The 23,310-nt window shown below is 30.7% G+C and overlaps 1 protein-coding gene across 1 annotated transcript; it reads left to right on the top strand.

Annotated features, from left to right (window-relative positions):
* Positions 1-454: 454 nt before the first annotated feature.
* LOC111716004 (uncharacterized) lies at positions 455-21,362 on the top strand. The gene is made up of 18 exons (XM_023491413.1): positions 455-546; positions 1,755-1,816; positions 2,040-2,082; positions 2,158-2,248; positions 3,033-3,067; positions 3,667-3,731; positions 3,791-3,832; positions 5,520-5,551; positions 6,128-6,181; positions 6,478-6,503; positions 7,909-7,946; positions 8,110-8,177; positions 8,888-8,918; positions 11,385-11,433; positions 15,502-15,778; positions 17,644-17,687; positions 20,585-20,650; positions 21,200-21,362. Exons 4-18 carry the CDS (start codon positions 2,159-2,161, stop codon positions 21,315-21,317), a joined length of 1,035 nt encoding a protein of 344 aa, XP_023347181.1. The 5' UTR covers positions 455-546; positions 1,755-1,816; positions 2,040-2,082; position 2,158; the 3' UTR covers positions 21,318-21,362.
* The last annotated feature ends 1,948 nt before the right edge of the window (positions 21,363-23,310 follow it).

The raw sequence follows: 23,310 nt of genomic DNA, 5'->3' as shown, positions 1-23,310 counted from the left end.
CAATATATTGGTATAACTCTATAGTCTAAACTACAATATATTGGTATAACTCTATAGTCTAAACTACAATATATTGGTATAACTCCATAGTCTAAACTACAATATATTGGTATAACTCTATAGTCTAAACTACAATATATTGGTATAACTCCATATTCTAAACTAGATTTGTTAAGTTATGAATTCAATATTTTTGCAAAACCTTTCGAATCGTAAGAATAATATTATGATATTTGTATATTAACATTTTTATCACATTTGGCGTATAAGCCCCAATAGCTATTAATAAATATATACAGGAATTCGCCCAAAGGGGGGGATGCTTGAATTTTTTCTTTCCAGCTAGGGGAGGGGCTAAGCATCCGTTCGGAGTTGAAACCCCCCTTGAAACTACAGATTTTACTGACTGTAGTCCCACCCCCCCTCCTTTAATACCCCTCTGACTTGTAGTGGATGTGGTTGGAGAGAAGGTGTGGAAGAATGTTATGAGAAACCTAAAACCTTGATATTTGATAAACCAGAAGAGGTCTGCACAATTCAACCAAGGAAACCTAAATACTATTAAATAATATTTTTATTCTGAAAAAATTGTATTTTTAATTTTCCTCCGAAACGAAATTTTTAATGTGTTCTTTAAATCAATTTAATGAAAACTACATTTGAAATTCACTTTCAGAGAGTTTGTTACCCCCTGATAAAAACCTTTTTTTATCCAATACTTGGTTATTTAAGCTTGAAAAGTTCTTAATTCTCACAATTCCTTCTATTACTTCTGTACCAAGAAATCTGCAACTCCCTTTTACGGCGAATCCACCATTGAAATTAACCAGCTTTTTATCGAAAATATTAATAAATATTTTGATTAAAGGGACTGTAAGCTTAATGTTTAAGTAACCCTCTATGCAAAGATGGCAATGCCTGATTCACAACAGTACCTCTAAAAACTGAGTCCGATCAAGTATGAATTAGATATCAATGTTAACAATTTTCAAATACTGATTCTTGCCAATCATGGTTTCTCTGCAAAAGTATTTTACGGAAGGAAACATAGAAATTTAAATATCTTCCATATTATTGATCCGGAGCCCCGCAAAACTGTCTCCAAGCCTTCACCATTCTGTCTTTATGCCATGCATTTTGGTCTCCATAAAAGATATTTGGCTTGTACAATAAAAAAAAAACCATCTTTATGAAATTAACTCTTCGTTAAAATAGTTTTTAATAATCCATAAGCAATTTGTTTTGAAATCCTAGCTACAGGCCTGTTTTAATTTGTNGATATTTTTAAAGTTTTGGAATAAGCAGAAACGGATCAAAAATATGAGGAAACAGCCCTAAAATTTGAGGAAACCAATCAACAAATTGAGATTTTGAAGGTTTTTGAAAAAAGTGGAAACGGATCAAAATATGAGGAAACAGATCAAAAATTTGAGGAAAGCGGTCAACAACTTGATATTCTTAAAGTTTTTGAAAACCATTTAACTATTAATATTGGGAAATGGATACAAAATATTCGGAAATCAACAATTCTGAACGTTTGAATTTGAATTTGAACTCGAATTTCTAAAGAAAAAGCGGAAATTCCTCAAAAGTAATTTTAGATCCATTTCCGTAGTTAGGCGTTTCTGTATTGAGGCGTTTCCATGTCACAAGTAAATCGGGCATTGACATCTTTGCATAGAGGGACACTTTAAATTACGCTTACAGTCCCTTTAAGCATATGATTAACAAGTATTTAATTTTTTTAAAACTAGACAGGTTTGTAAATTTGTTACCCGCCTGGTTCCCCAGCTAAAGGAAGTAGAAACCTGTTTAGGAAACTGTGGAACTTTAATACAAAAAATAGTCAATAGATGGCTCTTTCAACAGTAAATACTAGGAACAACTTATGGGGACTAATTACCGTTATAGTTCTCCTCTAACCCTCTTACCCCCAAATAAATCATAAACTTTGATTAATTATGTACTCTACTGTCATCCCTCCTTGCAAACCCATATTGCCTGCATTGTTTTGCATTAAAAAAAGTTCCATTTTTAAGATGTGCCAAAAGAAGTTTGTAACAGAGTCCTTAGATCTCCAAGGTAAACCATAAAAAAGATTCAGATTGTCTGATGACAAAAAAATATTTAAATAATCTCTAATTTTTATTTATTAAGAATGGTTGAGTATCCAGTTGTAACAAGATGGTGTTACAACTACAACAGTCCAGAAAACAGCTGTTCCGACACGTGTAAAACAGCTGCATTGGTAGGAACCTCAACAGCTGACAATGTTTTCCAAAAGACACTGATTAACTAAACTGATTAAAGACGTAATTTCTGGTGCTCCCCTATTTGTAAAACGGAATGTATGATTCACAAAGGTTCCCTTTTATACCTTTATCTGATTAACAATAATAAGGATATCTTCATTTTAATTATTTTGAACAATTACTAGTTCTGCAAATGTTCTGTACTGTCCTCTGCATAGATCCAAAAGTCACTTTCACATAGAAACCTGTGTTTTTCAAGTTATCTNTTCTAGATATTCTAGATATTCTAGATATTCTAGATATTCTAGATATTCTAGATATTCTAGATATTCTAGATATTCTAGATATTCTAGATATTCTAGATATTCTAGATATTCTAGATATTCTAGATATTCTAGATATTCTAGATATTCTAGATATTCTAGATATTCTAGATATTCTAGATATTCTAGATATTCTAGATATTCTAGATATTCTAGATATTCTAGATATTCTAGATATTCTAGATATTCTAGATATTCTAGATATTCTAGATATTCTAGATATTCTAGATATTCTAGATATTCTAGATATTCTAGATATTCTAGATATTCTAGATATTCTAGATATTCTAGATATTCTAGATATTCTAGATATTCTAGATATTCTAGATATTCTAGATATTCTAGATATTCTAGATATTCTAGATAATCTAGATATTCTAGATATTCTAGATATTCTAGATATTCTAGATAATCTAGATATTCTAGAATATCTAGATAATATTGTTTTTTTTTCTAGGCAGGGGAATGTCTTCCAGAATGTGAAAAATTCAGGTTCTAAAGGGATTGTTCTCTAATTTTGAAATAAAAGTAAAACCTCGATTTTTATTTTTTTTTGATTTTTCCGCCCTAAAATGTTGCTGGGTTCAAATAAACTATAACAAATTACAACCTGTCTGAAGTGGAATTTTTATTTAATTTTCAGATGGTTGAACAACTCCTTTAAGTAATATTACATTTTTTATCTAAATAAATCAATAATAGAATCATTTTACTTTCATTATTTTTATTCATTGAGACTCACAAAACTGTCAAATATGGATATAATTTGAATTAGTCAAATGTACATGTTCATTTGAATTAGTCAAATGTACATGTTCATTTGAATTAGTCAAATGTACATAAAACACACGTAGCAGTTTACAAAGACTCATCTCACTTGAAGGTGATTTTCGAGCACATAAGATTACTTTTATATCGTCTCTTCCTATTCTTTAGTGTCATGGGCCTCACTGTATCATTTAATTAATTGTTATCGATGTGTTTAGACGGTTTTTGACAATAGTTTTTATTATAATCAAAGACGTTGCTATTATAATTATTAATGCTAACAATTTATCATCATTATTCTTTACAAAATAATGATAATTCAGTTCTGCCGAGTGCTGTGCAAAAATACCAACCTGCCCTCAAAAATGTCTAAAGGCGGCCCAAACAGGTAAAAAATTGTTTTATAATCTCAGAATATTATTCAAATTAATCAAAAATAATGATCAGGGGAGTGTCTCCAAGACTGCGACCAGTACACGAGTATTCAAGGTAAAATGCTTTTTATAATTGGTTTTTTATATTATTATATAAGTGTACTTGCTTGATGCTAACTTCACAAGATCTTAAAATCTGGTATTATTTTGGCTCCTTAAAGAGACTGTTAAGGTATAGGATGAAGCCTAAACTTTTTAGGAGTTGATCGCGACCAATATTAGTTCTATCTGATGTCTCTTTCTTAAGATATTTATAAAAAACTGTGTCAAAATTATACCAAAAGTCACATATATATAAATTAGAGTATCAAAGTTTTAAACAGATGCTGAAAAAATCTGAAAATTATGATAACCCAGAGTTGCCTAAAGATTATAGGTATGCTCCTATTATAATTTGAATAATGTACTTTTTCATTTTGAGTAGATATAGCTGTTAATATTAATGTTACGTTTGTATCACATGACCAAAATTTCCATCAATGGCCGTTGAAAGATTTCGTCGACTAAATTATGTATATTGAGTTTTTCTTTAACTTTGACACAGTTTTATATCATATTCTTGAGAAAGAGACATCAGATAGAACTAATATTGGTTGCGATCAACTCCTAAAATGTTTAGGCTTAATTTCCGTTTTTTTTGCAAAAAATACGAAATTTTTGCGAACGAGTTTTACTTTTTTGCTGCAAACCCTAGTTTGGGATGTTAAATGAAATCTAAAAAATTTTATTGATATTCACATTCCGTTTTATTTATTCCTTATTTAAACAATTCCCTATTTATATATAGTTTAAGCCAGAACTTTGGAGTAATCAAAAGAATTTATAAAATGTCGTCTTGACAACTTTTCAATGAGTTTCTAATTTTTATACAAAATCTAAGTAATTGTAAAACTGTATTTAAACTCTTTCTTTAATGAAATTATAACTAAGAGAAACCAGAAGAAAAAAATTAAATTTTTTTGTTCAGTTAAAAATATGGATTTACCCACATGGAATAAATAATACAGTGCTTACTAAGCTTATTTGTACCTTTGCTGATTTTTATTTCAATAAATTAAATCTGACGGTGGGAGGCAATTATATCAATATTGTGAACCCAACAATGGGTTCATCCAGATTCAGTCCAAATGGGTATTGAACCCCATGTATGTTTGCAGCCTTAAATATATAACAGGGTAGGTGGACAAGGGTATTGAACCCCCTTTTCCATCTTGAGATAGCAAGTCGATCCCATTTAAAGAGCAGTTCAAAGGGCAGCTAGGGTAAGATCAATGCTGGAGAAAGAAGTGAAGTGGCATTTATCTTGCTGGCCAAGAAAGCAGATTGTTAGCCATTTTATCCCCGGAGTCCCCTAGGACTTGGCAGTCAGCACAAAGCATCTAATCAGAAGAGTCAAATGGAAATATATTTGCCATAGGCGAATGTCGTGTGTATTTATATCAACTTTAGTTGGTCCAATACTAATCGTTTGTATCGTTATAATGAAAAATGTAATTTGTGTGCAACTTATGCTAAGTTGTTCCACTCAATCTTGGCTTTTTAATACTGAATTCTTTTTAAGTCTATAATTTATTGATTTAATTTTTGATTTACATCAAGCTTTGAAACAGCATGGTTACACAAAAAATGGAAGCAAAGAAAGCTGTTAATTTTAAAAGCTTCTCTTTAATTACTTGCAAACTTGTGTTTCGAAAAAAGCGTGTTTGATTTAGATTTGAATTTTATATAACTATTTTTTTCAGGTTGTAAATGTGACCGAAAATGTCCCCAAAAGGTAGTTTTACTGAATTAGCATCATGTCCCTAATCTTTTATTTTTTAACTTTTAATATTTCTTTAATTCGAATTTAGAACAATTTTAATTGAATTTTTCTTATTTTATACATTTAGTATAAACATTACTTAAAAGGAGTGACCGGCAATGTATGTTAGTTGAACTGAGAATGTAATATTGTGGAGAATTTTTTAAGGATTCATTTGAGACATATAAAACTTTTAATGATGTATAATTACTGAGTTTGAGCGCAAAGTTGACGTTCATAAACATCCATTTGGGTGGGTACGTTTTGAGAATCTATTTTTTAAATTATTCTCACAATTCACTGGATGGACACACTGTATGTACAAAAAATTCTTTGATGAAATTAGTGTGGTAATTTTGAGTAAAACAATTATATCTCCAGATTAAAAATACATATGTCGATTGTCCATCTTGATATCTAGTAATTTTAAACTTGTATTTATGAAACGTATTTTAAATATTCAAATCTTGCTATAATTTGAACTTTTAAAATAACTTTGAAGTTTTTGAAAATTTTAATTTTTGAAAGAATATTCTTTATTCTTGTTAGTGCTTGGAAGCTGCTGAGACAGGGTTTTGTGACCCGGAGTGCACCGATTTCCAGGAAATCCAGAATTATTTTTTTCCTCTTTTTTCAAATAAAAAGAGAGCTTTTTTGGGACAATAATTTGTTTTATAATACAAGGACTGTTGACGTAATTCTGAGTGACCCGAAATTTAAAATCTTAAGTCTTTTAGAAAGGAAAACAAGGTTATCTCCATCAATTTAGCTCAGTGAGAGCTAGAGGTGCAAAAGGTTAAAATCGTATAAAGAATTCTTAAAAACGATGGTCACGTGGAGTTACGTAGGTACAGTCCCATTAAACTAATTTCTTTAATTAATTTCTGGGTTCACATCAGGATATCCCCGAGTGCAAATGTGTCAGGTCTTTCTACTTTTGTCAAGATCAATTAATTTTATCAAATATTTCTCCCTTTTCTACCTTTTGTGTTCATATTTTTGATAAATATACTTCTCAACTAAAAATATCTAAATTGAGATTTATATCGGCATTTTTATAAATAAACACACAGGGTGTCCCAAGAAACATTTGCATTGAGGGACGACATTCAGATCGTTCTTTTTAAATAATCATTTTTAATTTTGATTACGTGTTGATTGGAATTGTTGTGCTGAATAAAGAATGTTCATTTTATGAATGCATCAAACAGTTAGCAGACGTATATGGGCAGCCGTGGTACATTTGAATTTACGGGCCGGGGCAACCTTTCCGCTCCCAGATTGTACTGTACCTAGCTCTATGGACAGGACTAGCCGGTGCGGTCAGACTTTATTCTTCATAAAGGTTGAATTTACTCTTACTGAAGGGGCAGAGGTGCGTGCCAAGCAGACCTAGCTTTTCCAATACTAATTCTTTACAAAGATGATCTTAACGTCGTCACTTGATTCCTATGTTTATTGGGGCTCTCTGTATGTATATTCCTATGTTTATTGGGGCTCTCTGTATGTATATTCCTATGTTTATTGGGGCTCTCTGTATGTATATTCCTATGTTTATTGGGGCTCTCTGTATGTATATTTGTATAAATCAGGTCGATATAAATCTTCATTTAAGATATTTTGATTAGATTTGTCTATATCCAGCCTTGTACTATCAATATATAGATAGTGGATTTCCTAAATGTGTTTTTATCATTTTAAACTACACACCACACATGTTGAACTAGATATAGATAGAATTTACAGTGAATTTATGAAGACGACCCTGAATCAATCTTAAATATTTCACACTGCGTTTACGTTCCAAACAAAAATTAAACACACTTCAGAAAAATTCATGCTAGGATTTCGGATTGTTTGATTTTTGTATCAATTCTTCTAGGTTTCCAATTTATATTTTATTTTAATGTTTTAATTGAACGAAATTTGCCTTTCTAACTCTTGGTTGTTAAATAAAATCTAGAGGTGTTACGACGACGCAAAGACCTGATGGTTGGATTGGATTGTCGTATTCCTGTCCTCTTCTTTGTAAATTAAAGCTTATTGTGTGATCAAAACGAACCTGAAAACATGTGTATTTTGTATTTTTTCTCACCATTCTCTACAGTTAAACTTTCGTAAAATGTATCAAATCAGTCTTAACATTTCCATTAAGTTTTATCATTTTTTTTTGGTACATTTACTGATCAGAAAATATTCTTTTTTAAACATTTTCAGTTATTTGAGAAGTAAACATTTGTCAATATCTATTATCTATTTATCAATAAAAATACATCAATTATTGGAATTTTCCCGCATTTTTTCTTTTCTTCAAAAGTAAAATAATTTAGACAATGTCCGGCAATGTGTACTTCGTTTATTCAATCAGGTAATATAAGAACAATTCTGAAAACACTTAACATCAGGTTACAGAGATCTAGAAATTAGAAAATTTTATTTGAAATAATTTAATATAAGAATGTCAAAAAAATGTCTGAAATATATTGATTTTATGAGAATGTCAAGAAAAACCTTAAATATATTAATTTCAGGAGAATGTCAGGAAATGCCTGAAATTTGTTTATCCTTCTCAGATCTTGATGAGTGCTCTTGTAAACAGGTATATAAGGACCCAGTAGTGTTACTGTATGTATAAAATGCCTTTTTTTCGACTACGAAATGTGCACCCTTCAGAAGGTGGGTGGTGAGGATAGTAAAGGTTGGAGAGTGTTATGAATGCCAGAAACAAGCTTAAAATAATTAATTTAATGTGAATCGATACCCATATTGTATACCATGCGCAAAGAATAATCAAAGAGTGGGGATGGGGTCTTTTTGAAAACTGAAGGTAGTTGGGGTAGTCAGGGTAGTTCCTATACAGATTCAGATTCAAGGGTGGAGGTGGGGTCCCTCTAAAAACAGACGGTAGTTGGGGTAGTAAGGGTAGTTAAACCCAACTACCCTGACAAGTTTCAGCTTCTGCTTCAATGGTGTCTTTTTAAAAACAGACGGTAGTTGGGGTAGTTATAACTACCCTTACTACCCCCAACTACCGTCTGTTTTTAGAGAGACCCCACCCCCACCCTTGAAGCTAGTTAAACCCAAAAGTGAAATTGGATAGATACGGGTTGAGGAACCCTTATGAAGTAGGACATTTAATACACTATAAATTGAAAAGGAACTTTGAAATATGAAAGGTTGTAGGTTGTGATAATATAAGGATCAGAACATTTAAATTTGTTGTAAGCAATCAGTTTCTTTAGCATGTGCTTGCTTCCTAGTCACTACTGTTAAAATTCGCAACCTGTCCCTTTTATTGTATATTTATAGGTTTGCCCGGCAAAGTGTCGTGAGACTTTAGGTGAGTTAAAATTATGTATAATTCAAATTCTAAGATTTCCATGAAAAAAACTGAAGCCAGAACTTTAGTGCAGTGAATCTCGGGATTACCCTTTGATCTCCGTTATAATTTTGCAGATCCACAGATTAATAATTTCTCCTCAAATTTAAAATTGTTCACATTGGATATCGAGATCAAAAATTCCAAATTCACGACACAAAAGTTCCGACCGCTAAATTTTATGAAAATTCGCGGATTTTTAAACAATTATTGGAACATTTCCACGATTTGAAATTTTAGATTCATGAATTTTATTGATAAGTTTTGAGTTTGATACGTTTTGTTTTGATAAGTTATGTTGTTAGATAAGTTTTGTGATGATAAGTTTTTTCGCTGATAAGATATGTTTTGATATGTTTTAAGGTGATAAGTTTTGTGGTGATAAGTTTAGTGACGATATGTTTTGTATAGGCTCCAATTTATCCTTCTTGTTTTCTGTTTTGAGTGAAGTGATTAGGTCTATATAGGTCTTTTCATTAGTTCAAAACCAATTGAGGATTTATCAATGATTATTAATCAAATAAATCAATGGTTGAGGATTGATCAATGATTATTAATCAAATAAATCAATGGTTGAGGATTGATCAATGATTATTAATCAAATAAATCAATAGTTGAGGATTGATCAATGATTATTAATCAATTAAATTACTGAGCCCGTTCCTTCATAATTTTATTATAGTTCACACTTTACCTTTTATCCATGAACAATCCAATTAGATTTAAAAGTTTCATGATTCGTGCCGGTACTACACGTACCATGTATATGCATTCAGTTGTACCGTTTAGTCAGGCTACCCAGTGAAGAGTCGACCCAGCACGTTTCATGCCACAAATGAAGCCATGGCAAGATCACATGTTATATGTGCACTAAATATTACTTACTTAGTTAAAAAATGTTTAACCCATCAATATAATTTGCAAAACAACATAATATAATACAATAATATAATAATATAAATACAATATAATATAATCAATATAATGCTCAATAACATATTTGTAGTTGTATTACATTCAATTATAGATATAAAATGATCAAAAACAGTTCGTATATGTTCAAAAACATATTTAATATTTCAGGGGAAGAAAGTTCCAATCCGTTCTCATATCCAAACCTGACACTGAGTGTCATGTTTGGGCACAAATATAATGATCAACGTTTTAGTAATCTTCCTGTGCCCAGAGCAAATATAAATTAAATTAAAGAAACTATTTCTAACATATTATTAAGCTCGACAATAACTACAAATAACACTATTTACTTCTTTTCTAAAATTAAAACTGTGAGTGATTGTTCATTTTCAATTAAACCCCGTATACCATTTTCGAAACAATTCAAGGTTTTCGATTTTCGCACATATCACGAATTCGAATCTTGTACGCGATTTCGAAGATAAACCAACTTTTAAACAATCTATTATTTGTAAATATTCAATATTTCAGAACAAAACACACTTTTCATGAAATACAGAATAGCATGAATTAATAAAAATATTTGCTTTATTTTCTAAATAATTTCTATATTCTGTTTGCACATTAAACTTTTAAATATGTAGGGTAAAGATGTTTACAAGTTTCCTCAATTTAAAAAAAATCCGCATTTTGCTGTTCAATTTAATTGTTAGAACAATATAATATTAATATTAGAATTTTTCAATCTTTTAAGTTGTAATATTTGTAATATTTTATTGTATCATTATCTAAATTCTACTATATGTGTTTATTACCAAATTGTGCAAATGCTTGAACATGTCATTGCTTCAAATCTGTAAAATGTCTCAAAATCCCGACATGTTACAAAACGTGTTTTACGCCCAAACTTTGCATTTGCTTCAAAAATGTGCAGTTAATGAAATCAATATTCATCAAAAATTTTAATTTATTTATTTGCATGGGTTTGGTATTTAAAATTTTGTTATACAAATGTAACCTTAACTATTCCAAATTAAAATATGCAGACGGTTGTTTACTTTTCGACTTAAAGTGACCAATGTTAACAATTATAAAAGATAACCATGCACATTTGGCCCAAACCTGACACTCAGTGTCAGGTCTGGGCCAAATTACGGTTTGGAACTTTCTTCCCCTGTATTAATATAATGTAGAAAAGTAAATTTTTTAAATATTAAAAATATTTCTATTGATACTCGTATAATATTTAAATGTATACCTATATCTATAGAGTAGATTGTAAAAAAATATATCATAAACAATTCAATAACAGATATGTATATGCACAATAATTAAACACTTGTACATACTGTAAAAAATGTTCAAATACTTAAAAGGTATTTTATAAATGTTCAAAACATTATGTAGTTTTAAAAAATGTCACAAATGGTGAAGAGTATAATTTTATATAATGGAACCATAAACAAAAAAATAAAAGTTTTTGTAATACGTTCAAATGCAAGAATTTTTCAGAGAAAGCAAGTTGCTCTGCCTTCAAAGAACAGGGGTGTCAGAAATTCAGGTAAACAGCACAAAATGTTTTCAAATTATATTTTCATTTTACAGTTAATTAAAGGGACTGTAAAGGAAAAATGAAAGGGGGTAACGGATGAAACCTGAGAATCTCAGGTTTTGAAAGATACCTATTATAAACTTAATAGAAACTCATATCTAAAGAACTCAATAAAGGAAACTTTACAAAGATTAGATATTCTAGATATTCTAGATATTCTAGACATTCTAAATATTCTAGACATTCTAAATATTCTAGATATTCAAAATATTCTAGATATTCTAGATTTTCTAGATATTCTAGATATTTTTTAAGATATTCTAGTTATTCTAGATATTCTAGATATTCTAGATATTCTAGATATTCTATATATTCTAGATATTCTAGATATTCTAGGTATTCTAGATATTCTAGATATTCTAGATATTCTAGATATTCTAGATATTCTAGATATTCTAGACATTCTAAATATTCTAGACATTCTAGACATTCTAAATATTCTAGATATTCTAAATATTCTAGATATTCTAGATATTCTAGATATTCTAGATATTCTAGATATTCTAGATAATCTAGATATTCTAGATATTCTAGATATTCTAAATATTCTAAATATTCTAGATATTTTAGATATCATAGAAAATCTAGATATTCTAAATATTCTAGATATTCTAGACATTCTAGATAATCAAGATAATATTGTTTTTTTTTCTAGATAATCTAGATATTCTAGATATTCTAAATATTCTAGATATTCTAGATAATCTAGATATTCTAGATATTCTAGATATTCTAGATATTCTAGATAATCTAGATAATATTGTTTGTTTTTTTCTAGGCAGGGGAATGTCTTCCAGAATGTGAAAAATTCAGGTTCTAAAGGGATTGTTCTCTAATATTGAAATAAAAGTAAAACCTCAATTTTTTAAATAAGAATTTTTGATTTTTCCAAAAATGTTGCTGGGTACGATAAACTATAAAGAATTGCATCCTGTCTGTAGTAAAATATTTTATGTCTATACTTTTATCTCTCATTCAAATTCCGTCAAAAGAAACGTTAACCACCTTAATTTCGTATTATTTAATTTTCAGATTATTGAACAACCCCTTTAAGTAATATTACATTTTCCATCTAAATAACTCAATAACAGAATCATTTTATTTTCATTATTTTTATTCATTGAGACTCACAAAACTGTAAAATATAGATATAATTTGAATTAGTCAAATGTACATAAAATACAAATGATACATGTTCATTTGAATTAGTCGAATGTACATAAAACACACATATTGCAATGTACAAAGACTCATTTCACTTGAAGGTGATTTTCCAGCACAAGAGATTACTTTGATATCGTCTCTTCCTATTCTTTAGTGTCATGGGCCTCACTGTACCATTTAATCAATTGTTTTCGTGTTTAATTATCATCATAACTCCAAGCCAAATGCACTGATAGTTTGGTAGGACTGACTCGTCTTTTTTGTATAACACCCTATTGGTAGTTTATACTACAGGATATTGATGATTGCTGCAGGGTTCACCGGCACAGCGACTCTGATTCCATGCGCTGTCTTGGCTGGAATCCATACACATTCAGCAGATATGATCAACAGAATTGGAGCTCTGTCTTCTCCCATCACGATATCCTGAAGAATAGGGGCTGGGGGGGTTTATTTCTGGGATGAGAAATTTCCCCACTTGTTGTCCGTTTAGTTTTATACCTTGATCTGGAGCTAGAGGGGGGGGGGTTAACTTGTTTTCAACCACATTTGCAATTAAATCTTGGGTTTGAAGGGAGGGGGTATGCACAAGCTGTGCTAACTGAGGGGTAAGAAACGGGCTCAAACTGTTGTGTTTAAGAAAATTTATCCCTAATATAATGGGCAGAGATAAATTTTCTCACACAACTGCTTGTCCCTTAAATGTTATATTAATCTTACTGAACCTTAACTGTATACTAACTTCACCTAACGTCGTCATCGTCGCATTGTCAGTCGCCCCGTTAGCTGACTTTTAATGCGATGGGTTAAGTCTACTTAGGTCACCCCCGAGATGATTTGTAAAATAAACATTAGAACTTGCAATGCCTGAGGGCGCAAGCACCCTAGTATTTATAAGGATTCTGGGACAATAAACAAAACTATTGCTGATGTTGACCGTTCCGTCTAAAAAGGAGGTAGCTGCATCTCCAGGACTGCATGCAAACACTGTGCGTATTTCGCTCATTTTCTAGCAAAAAGTGTTTATATTTTATGCACCTGTGTAAATCCTATTCTACCAGAAGACAAAGATCATGAAGATGAACCAGATGATGATGATTAAGACGAAATTGGTAAAAATGAAGATAAAACGAATTTGTCAGAGAATGAAAGTGATTTNAGTTTACAGCTACATGTTGACTCGGAATTCTCGTATGGAACTGTAGAACAGTGTCTTGGAACATGTGAAACTGGAACGGAATTGATATCATGTATCCGGCTACTAACTGCGAGAGTGTTTTAGACCTGAGCCCGGAGATCACAGTCTGAACAATCTTCAGGGAGTTGTTTAAAGTCCAACGGACGGCCGGCCTGAAACCATCTTCACCCAGGCATCTAATTCGTTCCAGGTAAACAGGAATGGACTCATTTTGAGCCTGAGACACACTGCTGTAAATGCTCTGCAATGCAATTTCGGAGTGCGACGGAGACCCATATAGGATACAAATCTGGCTAAATGGACTGTTTTTTAAAAGGCGTACTCGAAAATTTTGGCATGCCACCATATAAACTTAATAGAAACTCATATCTAAAGAACTCAATAAAGGAAACTTTACAAAGAGAAACTCAATATAACAAGCCAGATGGAATCGATTAAAGCACTAACTTTGCACAGACATTTATTTTACATTATTATTAAAATACAAACTGAGGATCAACCGAAGTTAATCCTGGAATCATAGATGGAGCTAATTCTCCTCTCGGAGCTACTGGAGCTGTTATCGACCGCTCTCTTCTGACCCTTCATCAAGACTCACCCTCTTCTCGGGGACAAAATGGACGTTCAGTTTGCTTTCTCTTCCGACGAAAGCACCGTTATCCGTGTTCCCCAGATAAGGATTACCAGGATTTGAATCTCGCTGCCCTGGAAATTTCCTCTCGCTGTTGGTAACAGCTCCAGAGTAACGGGTTAAATCATTATTATTTGTTTGTCCAGTTCTCAACTCATGATAAAACTTAGCTTGGGTTGAATGAACTAGAATCAACGTATACATTTCTGGATGGGTTTACACTATAAGACATCTATCTTATGTTCCTGTCTTGAGAAATTGAATATAAAACTGTGTCGAAATTATACCAAAACGGGCATATGCCATATTTTGTATAAAAGTTGTAGTATTAAATAAATCATATTCAACAATTACGCAACCAATCTGAAAACGATTAAATCCCACAGGAGCCTGAGAATCTCAGATTTGCTCAGATTATAATTTTTATTTTGCATTTTGCATTTTTAAAAAATATAATTGATAATATTATTACATATAGTCCGTAAATTCTGTATTTCGTCACAAAAACTTCAGCCAATGACAGTGCAGTATCGTTGTCACGTGGTACAGACGGAAATCATGTGACCAGTATACTGCACTGCCATTGGCTGAAGCACAGGTCACATAATACGGACTATACAGATTAAATGTAATAATATTATCAATTATATCTATAAAAAATGCTAAATAAAAATTAAATAATTATAACAGGAGCAAACCTGAGATTCTCAGGTTGCTGTGAGATATAGCCGTTTTCAGATTGGTTGCAAAATTGTTGAATATGATCTATTTAATACAATAGTTTATACAAATCTGACATATGTCCGTTTTGGTATAATTTTGAAATATTTATATGTCAATTTCTCGAGACAGGAACAAAAGATAATTGTCTAATAGGTATCTTTCAAAACCTGAGATTCTTAGGCTTCGTCCTACACCCCCTTTCATTTTTTCTTTACAGTCCCTTTAAGTAGAAAGATGACGCGACAGAGACTATATATCTCAATAAATTGTCAATAAACCATTTTAACCCTGAATTATTTAGTTCTATATCTGGATGTGAGTGCTCTATAACCCAAGAACCTCAGGAACCCCTGAACCCCCTTGAACCCCAGGAACCACAGCAACCCCTGGAACCCCTGGAATCACAGAAACCCCAGGAACCCAAGGAACCCCAGGAACCACAGGAACCCCTGGAACCCCTTGAACCCCTTGAACCCCAGGAACCACAGCAACCACAGGAACCCAAGGAACCCCAAGAACCCCTGGAACCTCAGTCTGCAGAGGATATCTTCTCCTCCCAACCTTTCTGTCCTGAGAAGGTTTATTTTCATAATTATATATATCTAAAATTATTCAAAGAAGCTTATCACATGCAATATAGATAGAGTATCATTTAACGTAAATGCACTTCAGATTGAAATCTTATATGTTAAAAAATCACAACTTCTCTTATTAAAGGGAGTGACCGGCTATATAAGGTAGTTGAACTGAGTATGCAGTTTCTTTCGGATTATTTTGAGACATATTAAACTTTTTAAAGATCTGTGAATCCTACACCTACTTTGGGGCCGGGTGGATACGTTTTCGGAATTAGTTTTTTTAATTATTAAATAACGACAACTAAAAATAAAGTAAAAATTATACAGTAATCTAATTAGATGGTTAGGAACATATTTCTCATAAGAAATTTGTCAATAAATTAATGCTAAAATCGATTTTTTCGTTTTCATTATTATATTGAATTTCTCATTTTTTTTAAATTTATTTGCAGATTTCTTCAAATTCTTCAAATGTCGTCTTTTCAACAATAATTCTAGAAAATCTGCAAAAGCTCTTTGTGACTAATGAGAAATCAGAATAATGAGAAAATAGAAACTAATAATTGAACAAGATTACTTATTTTCAATAATAAGATTAATTTTTATTTTCTCAACATGTTCCTATACATGACGTCTGTAGTTTATTGTAGAACTTTTTTACATTTTATGAATTGTGGTTATTTAGTAATTTAAAAAAAAAAACTTATTCTGAAAACATATCCACCCCCAAATCAGGAGTTTTGAACGTCGAATTTGCATTCAAACTCAGGATTTAAAGATCTTTAAAAAGTTTAATATGTCTCAAATGAATACAGAAGAAGTTTTCCACAACACTGCATACTCAGTTCAACTACCTTACAAAGCCGGTCACTCCCTTTAAAGAGCTATTCAGAAGAACAAATAATAAATATGTTTTAAATGTAACTGGACAAAACTTCTCATCCTTGTGCGTAAAATCAAAATTGGAGAAGATTCAAGGTCACAAAGTCGAACCACTAATATCGCACAAAGGAACTGAGTTTTAGCCACAAATTCTGATTTTCAAATCGCTATATATTTGCAACCTAATGGTGTTAACCTGTGATATTTCAAACTATCATTATTTGATCTAAAATGATTCATAGTTTGAAATAGGTAAGGTCTCCGACATTGAAATGCAAATATATAGGGATAAGAAAATCAGAGTTTGTGACAAAAACTCAATTCCTTTGACCTTTTCATTGTGTCTAGTTTGCACTGATAAAAGTATAATTTTCTAAAAGCTAATTCTTTGCAGCCTAATGGCGACAAATTTTTAATTTTTTAAACTAGAAATTTTGATCTAACAGAATTCAAAGTTTAAAATAGCAAAGGTTAAAATGATATAAGGATGTTTGCATGATATTTTATTTTCTATATGTAAAGGTTCTTATTTCTTTCAACGTTGTGAATATTTGTTAAACTAAAATATCAAATACACATACTTTTGTTCTGAATAGGTTTTGATTTTAATAATAGCCAGCGTATTCTAAATCCTGTCTTTCAAGTATTTGTAAATATGGAATTTGGAGAAAAAATTGTTTTATGTGTGATAAGATTTTTTTCATCCCGGGGCCCTGTAAATATTTGTTATAAGAGAAAGTAAAACCATAAATATTTAATCACTAAATTCTAATTGTAGTTTTTGTTGTTGTACAACTTCTAAACAATTGTACAGCCAACTTTTTACGTGAACAATGAACGAAATAATTCAAATCTAGGATATATTGAAGAAAAACATTCATATTTATGTATACGTAGAAGTTTATATTAAAAAAGAGACCCAAATTATTTCTAATTACCATTTAATAAAAATTTAATAAAAATCTTACTTTTGTAATTTTTAGTGTATAGATGCAGCAGCTCAGGGGGATTGTCTTTTCGATTGCAGGTATTTTCTGATAGATGTATTTTCTATTAGAATTTTTGTCTGTTAGATGTATTGTCTGTTATATGTATCATCTGTAATATTTATTGTATATTATATGTTTTGTCTGTTAGATGTATCGTCTGTTAGATGTATTGTCTATTATATGTATTGTCTGTAGATGTATTGTATTTTAGATGTATGGTCTGTTAGATTTATTGTCTGTTATAATTATTGTATATTATATGTGTTGTCTGTTAGATGTTTTGTCTGTTAGATGTATTGTCTGTTAGATTTATTTTCTGTTATATTTATTGTGTATTATATGTATTGTCTGTTAGATTTGTTGTCTGTTAGATGTATTTTCTGTTAAATTAATTGTCTCTTAGATGTATTGTCTGTTAGATGTATTGTCTGTTAGATGTTTTGTCCGTTAGATGTATTGTCTGTTCAAGATTTTTGTTTTCTTTCTTTTTAACAAATAATGGTGAAAATATTGTCTTTCTTCTAACTTTAAAATATTTAATTCTGAATTTATTCTTGATCAGACGAAGCTTTAAAGAAATCAAATTCCACTTTAGAAATCAAATTCCACTCTAGAAATCAAAATCCACTCTAGAAATAAAATTCCTCTCTAGAAATCAAAATCCACTCTAGAAATAAAATTCCTCTCTAAAAATCAAAATCCACTCCAGAAATCAAATTCCACTCTAGAGATTAAATTCCGCTCTAGAAATCAAATTCCACTCTAGAAATCAAATTCCACTCTAGAAATCAAATTCCACTTTAGAAATCAAATTCCACTCTAGAAATCACATTTCACTCTAGAAATCAAATTCCACTCTAGAAATCAAATTCCACTCTAGAAATCAAACTCCACTCTAGAAATCAAATTCCACTCTAGAAATCAAATTTCACTCTAGAAATCAAATTCCACTCTAGAAATCAAATTCCACTCTAGAAATTCCACTCTAGAGATCAAATTCCGCTCTAGAAATCAAATTTCACTCTAGAAATCACATTTCACTTTAGAAATCAAATTCCACTCTAGAAATCAAATTCCAATCTAGAAATCAAATTTCACTCTAGAAATCACATTTCACTCTAGAAATCAAATTCCACTCTATAAATCAAATTCCACTCTAGAAATCAAATTCCAATCTAGAAATCAAATTTCACTCTAGAAATCACATTTCACTCTAGAAATCAAATTCCACTCTAGAAATCAAATTCCAATCTAGAAATCAAATTCCACACTAGAAATCAAATTCCACTCTAAAAATCATTTAAAACTGAGTGGACAGTCCCTTGAAATATAGTTGAGATGTGTTGGATCAATGAATCCTTTATTAATGCTCTTTATTATTTCTTCCGTTCATGGTTATATGAAAACTATTTTTTATTAAATCTTAGACACTACGATTTTTCTCTTATTTTGAACACAAAACTCCAGGTATTGATTTCTTACGTTTTAAGACGGGAAAGAGTTCTGGTTTAAACTTTAATCTTTTTTTGTCCATGGAAACCATTGAGATAAATTACTCGGCATTAAATATGGTTTTGTGTAAAACTTTTTTCTCCGCCTGTGACAACAATCAAAAACTTTTTCTTTGTAAAACTTTCCAAAGAGCTGTATGATATGAAATGAAAAGTTTCATGAAAAAATAACAAAAACTCTTAAAAGATAATAACCTGCACACAACGAATCCAAACAAGACTATATATAAGTTAAAACTTTTTTTCTTATTTCTTAAAAATTATTTTTACACTTTTATCTTATTTTTCAATAACGGGCAAACTTGTTGATTGTACAGTGTACTATAAGAATACACCCCCCAACCCAACTACTATCAGATATGATCCATCTTACTGGGTGTTCCAATAAAAATGAAAACAATTATTAACAATTTTACAGACTGTTTAAAAAATGGAAATCAAGTGATAATTTTACAGGGTGTTCCAATAAAAATGGATTTCAATGACACCTCATACTGGGTGTTCGAATAAAAATGGAAACTTACTGATGATTTTAAAGGGTGTTTAATTAAAATGGAAATAAAGTACTGATTTAATAGGATGTTCCAATAAAAATGGGAATTAAGTGATGTGAAGAATATTAATAAAATGCATATATGCATTATGCATATGATTACAGATAAATCTTTGAAATCATAAACACAATTCTGTCTTTCGGTATATTTGTATTATATCATAATTGTATAACATACAATAATAATTATATTATATGATTTTTCAGGGTGCTCCTTTAAAGATGAAAATTGAGTAATGGTATTAATATTGTCTCTAAAATGATTTTTGACATATTGCTTTATACTAGAGGAGCTATTCTGAAATCACAAGGGGGGGGCTACGCCCCCCTTAATTTGTCAGGGGGGTGCGAAGGTCCTACCCCCCTGAATCCACCCCTGAGTACAATTGTTCCTCTTTTCTTGCAGAAATGTTACAGACATGCTGTGGCAAACGGACCTTTATTATTACTTTTAAACTTAAGTATTGCGTTGTTAAATACAAAGAATATCTCGATGGGTCACTCATTTCTCATGTTTTTGGGACACTCTGAATTATATCAGTTTTTTCTAAGTTGTTCAATACAGATAACTAATAAAATACTCACAACAGGAATATGCACTCTAAATTATTCAATTAAAAATGCTTATTTGTCCGCAAAAAATGGATGCCTGCCAAGTGCCAATTGAGCGACTGCAACAATCGCTTACATTCAATAACAAATCTCGTAATGGGCAGCAAAAATGTGGATGACATCAAAATAAGCGATTTTTTATTTTATAATTTAAAGTGAGTATGTTTTGTGTTAGTCCAGGTTTCATTCATTTTAAATTAGGATTTTTAGTGAGACACACTGTTTACAAATTTTTTTAATATTTTATTTTTTTCTACAGGGAGTTCTCTGGCGACCCTAACTGCTGTGCCCCAAAATGTCCTGCTAAGTGCACAAGTAGAGCAAAGTAAGTATTATTAGATTTTTAACATGAATTCTTTTATTTCAGAGTAAACTAAAACGTTTCATTTAATTTTGTGTTAAAAAATCTAAAAATAATCATAATGATGCAATATTAGTATTATAAGCGTAATTTTAAAATACTCAACAGCGTCAGATTAATTTTTATCACAAACTTTAAAAACAAAAATTATTCTAAGAAAAAGTTAAAATTTTTAGTGTTTTTCGAAACATTAAAAAACTCACTTTGTGAAATTGTGACGGAGTGCGTCTTTTAGCAACGCAGTTTTTTAAAAAGTTTTGTAATGTAGTTTTGTAATGTATTTTTGTAATGTAGTTTTGTAATGTAGTTTTGTAATGCAGTTTTGTAATGTAGTACTCACAAAAAATGTCTGTATAAGGACTGGTGACTAAACTTGATGTAAACCTCCATTTACCGAGTCCGATTAACAATGGTACACTTAAAAGTTGTTAATATGATAAAAAATGAAAGAAATGTTTTACACTGTGAAAATTGATTGTTTTTAAATAATCCATATATATTTTAAATTTTCAGGCGGAGGGGTGTTTGCGCGGCGGAAGGCGTTCCTGAGTGTAAGAATGTTCCTGGCTGCTGCCCTGAACTATACACAGCTCTTTTTGGAAGTCCTGCTTTTTTCAAAGACAATTTTTAAACTGTCATAAAAGTGTTTAGTTTTTTTAATTATATGATTACTAAAATAATCAATCTTTTTTAAAATGATGCCTAATTTTATCGGTTCTTTTGATATTAATAGTTGAATTATTAGATAAATAATAGATTAAATTTGGAATATTTTTTTTTGAATGTGAATCGTGAAAGCAATGAAAATATTAAGAAGACAATATTCATGTAATTACTTATGAAGACATTTTAAGTTTAGATCAGAAATAACACATTATAAGATTAAAGGGATTATCAACGTATTTCCAGTTGGAAGCTCGATTCACTGCGGAACCCTTTAAACTTTCAAACAATCAGATTTAAGGAAGATGGTTGTCGTTTTTTTTACGGAAAAGTGTTCCACAAGAACTTTTTATTCAATTTTAAAATAGAAAATAAGGATATTAAAATTTGGTGGGCCATGGACAAAGGTTTAAATAGTCCATTTGTGAATCGAGAATGTCCTTTTTAAATAGAGGATCAATTGAAATAACGTCATTGTTATTATATAATATACAAGTCAAAACATTGTTAAATTTAAAAGAAAAATTGAAATGTATAAAAATATCTAAATTTAATTTTAAAGTTATTAAAAAATTTAGATAGAGAATATGTAATTGCAAATTCATCTGATACTATCTACTCTTCACAAACAGTAACTTTCTATTATACTTAATTTGATATTTCTGGCGCCAAGATATTAAATTTAAGAATAGTATTAATCAGAAATATGTGTAAAAATGCATTTTTCCCTTGTCTAAAAGAGATTAAATGCGTAGATCAAAAAAGAGAAGAACAGAAAACAGATGTATGATGAGATAAAAAAAGATACAATGGTCGGAGAAAAAATTCACTGCTCATTTAAAAAAAATTTTAAATTTTAAATAAATTGTTAAAAAAAGGTTTACACCATCAGGTTGCAAAAAAGTTTTAAGATTAGAAAATTTGAGGTTGTGACAGAAACTCAATTCCTTTTTAGTAGGTAATTCATGTATGGTTGCCAGCTTTTCTCAATCCTAACCGTATTATCAATTTTGAACAATGTCTGACTTTCTGGAATCACGAGTCATCTCATTTAAAAGAAGTGTGAATATAAAAGCTAATTTGCTAAGCAAAATATCATATCAATAGGTCTTCATTGCATAGTAACCGAAGACATGTTGTTACAAAATATTTATCTTCTAATTGTTTAAAATATAATTTGTAGAATAGAAGTAACACTGGGTCTTGAAAGGCGCTTCTTACAGTATTCAGAGATACAGGGTGAGACAGAGAAAATGGCAAACTAGAGAAACTTTAGCCAGGGGGTTTATATGGGGGGTATAAACCCCTGCACACTAATGGAAAAGAAAAAAACGGAACACCACAAGAAACATTGAAGGCCTGCATGAGAATGGAGTTTTTTTACCTAGCTGGATCCAGATTTTGCTACTGGTATTTGCCCCCAATGAAAGAATTTGCCCCCATTTCTTTCAAATTTGTCAATCCCAAATGGGATTGAAAAAGGAATTATATTGACCCCTGTGGATTCCAAACTCGTCGGAGAGATGTAAATTCTTTTGATTAAATCTGGTTCCATCATTAAGCATTAAGGGAGCTCAGAACAGTCAGACTGTCAGTGCATTATGTAATATGCTCGTTACCAGTGCATTTTATTTTATGACTGGAACTTGAAATTTTGTTTTAAATAGATTAAGAGGAGTTGAATTATGTAAAATTAACTGTAGAAGAATTGCTTAGTATAGAGATCAATAGTGGTTAATACAAATTTGTCCACTAATTAAACTTATTGATATACAAAGGAACTGATTACTCTCCTCAACTCCCAGTTAAACCCTGGGGGCTTAACTTGGTGTTTTTAAGTGGTGTTTTATTGAACAAGTAAAATATTTTAAACCATAGAAAACTGGCATTGGTATTATTTGACACGTGCAGGAATAAATCTGTTTTAAAATACTCGGATTAAAGTCTTAAAACACTCTGTA

The sequence above is a fragment of the Eurytemora carolleeae genome, unplaced genomic scaffold (genome assembly GCF_000591075.1).
Source record: "Eurytemora carolleeae unplaced genomic scaffold, Eaff_2.0 scaffold1911, whole genome shotgun sequence".
Taxonomy (NCBI): Eukaryota; Metazoa; Arthropoda; class Copepoda; order Calanoida; family Temoridae; genus Eurytemora; species Eurytemora carolleeae.
Note: the sequence above shows the minus strand (reverse complement) of the source record. Positions and strands in the feature narration are given on the sequence as shown.

Bases quoted from the DNA above. Each gene is read 5' to 3' on its own strand.
- LOC111716004 (XM_023491413.1), top strand. From the start codon at position 2,159: ATGGTTGAGTATCCAGTTGTAACAAGATGGTGTTACAACTACAACAGT. The intron at 6,182-6,477 runs GAAATCCAGAAT...GGTTCACATCAG, and splicing joins CGGAGTGCACCGATTTCCAG to GATATCCCCGAGTGCAAATG. The intron at 20,651-21,199 runs GTAAGTATTATT...TTAAATTTTCAG, and splicing joins AAGTGCACAAGTAGAGCAAA to GCGGAGGGGTGTTTGCGCGG.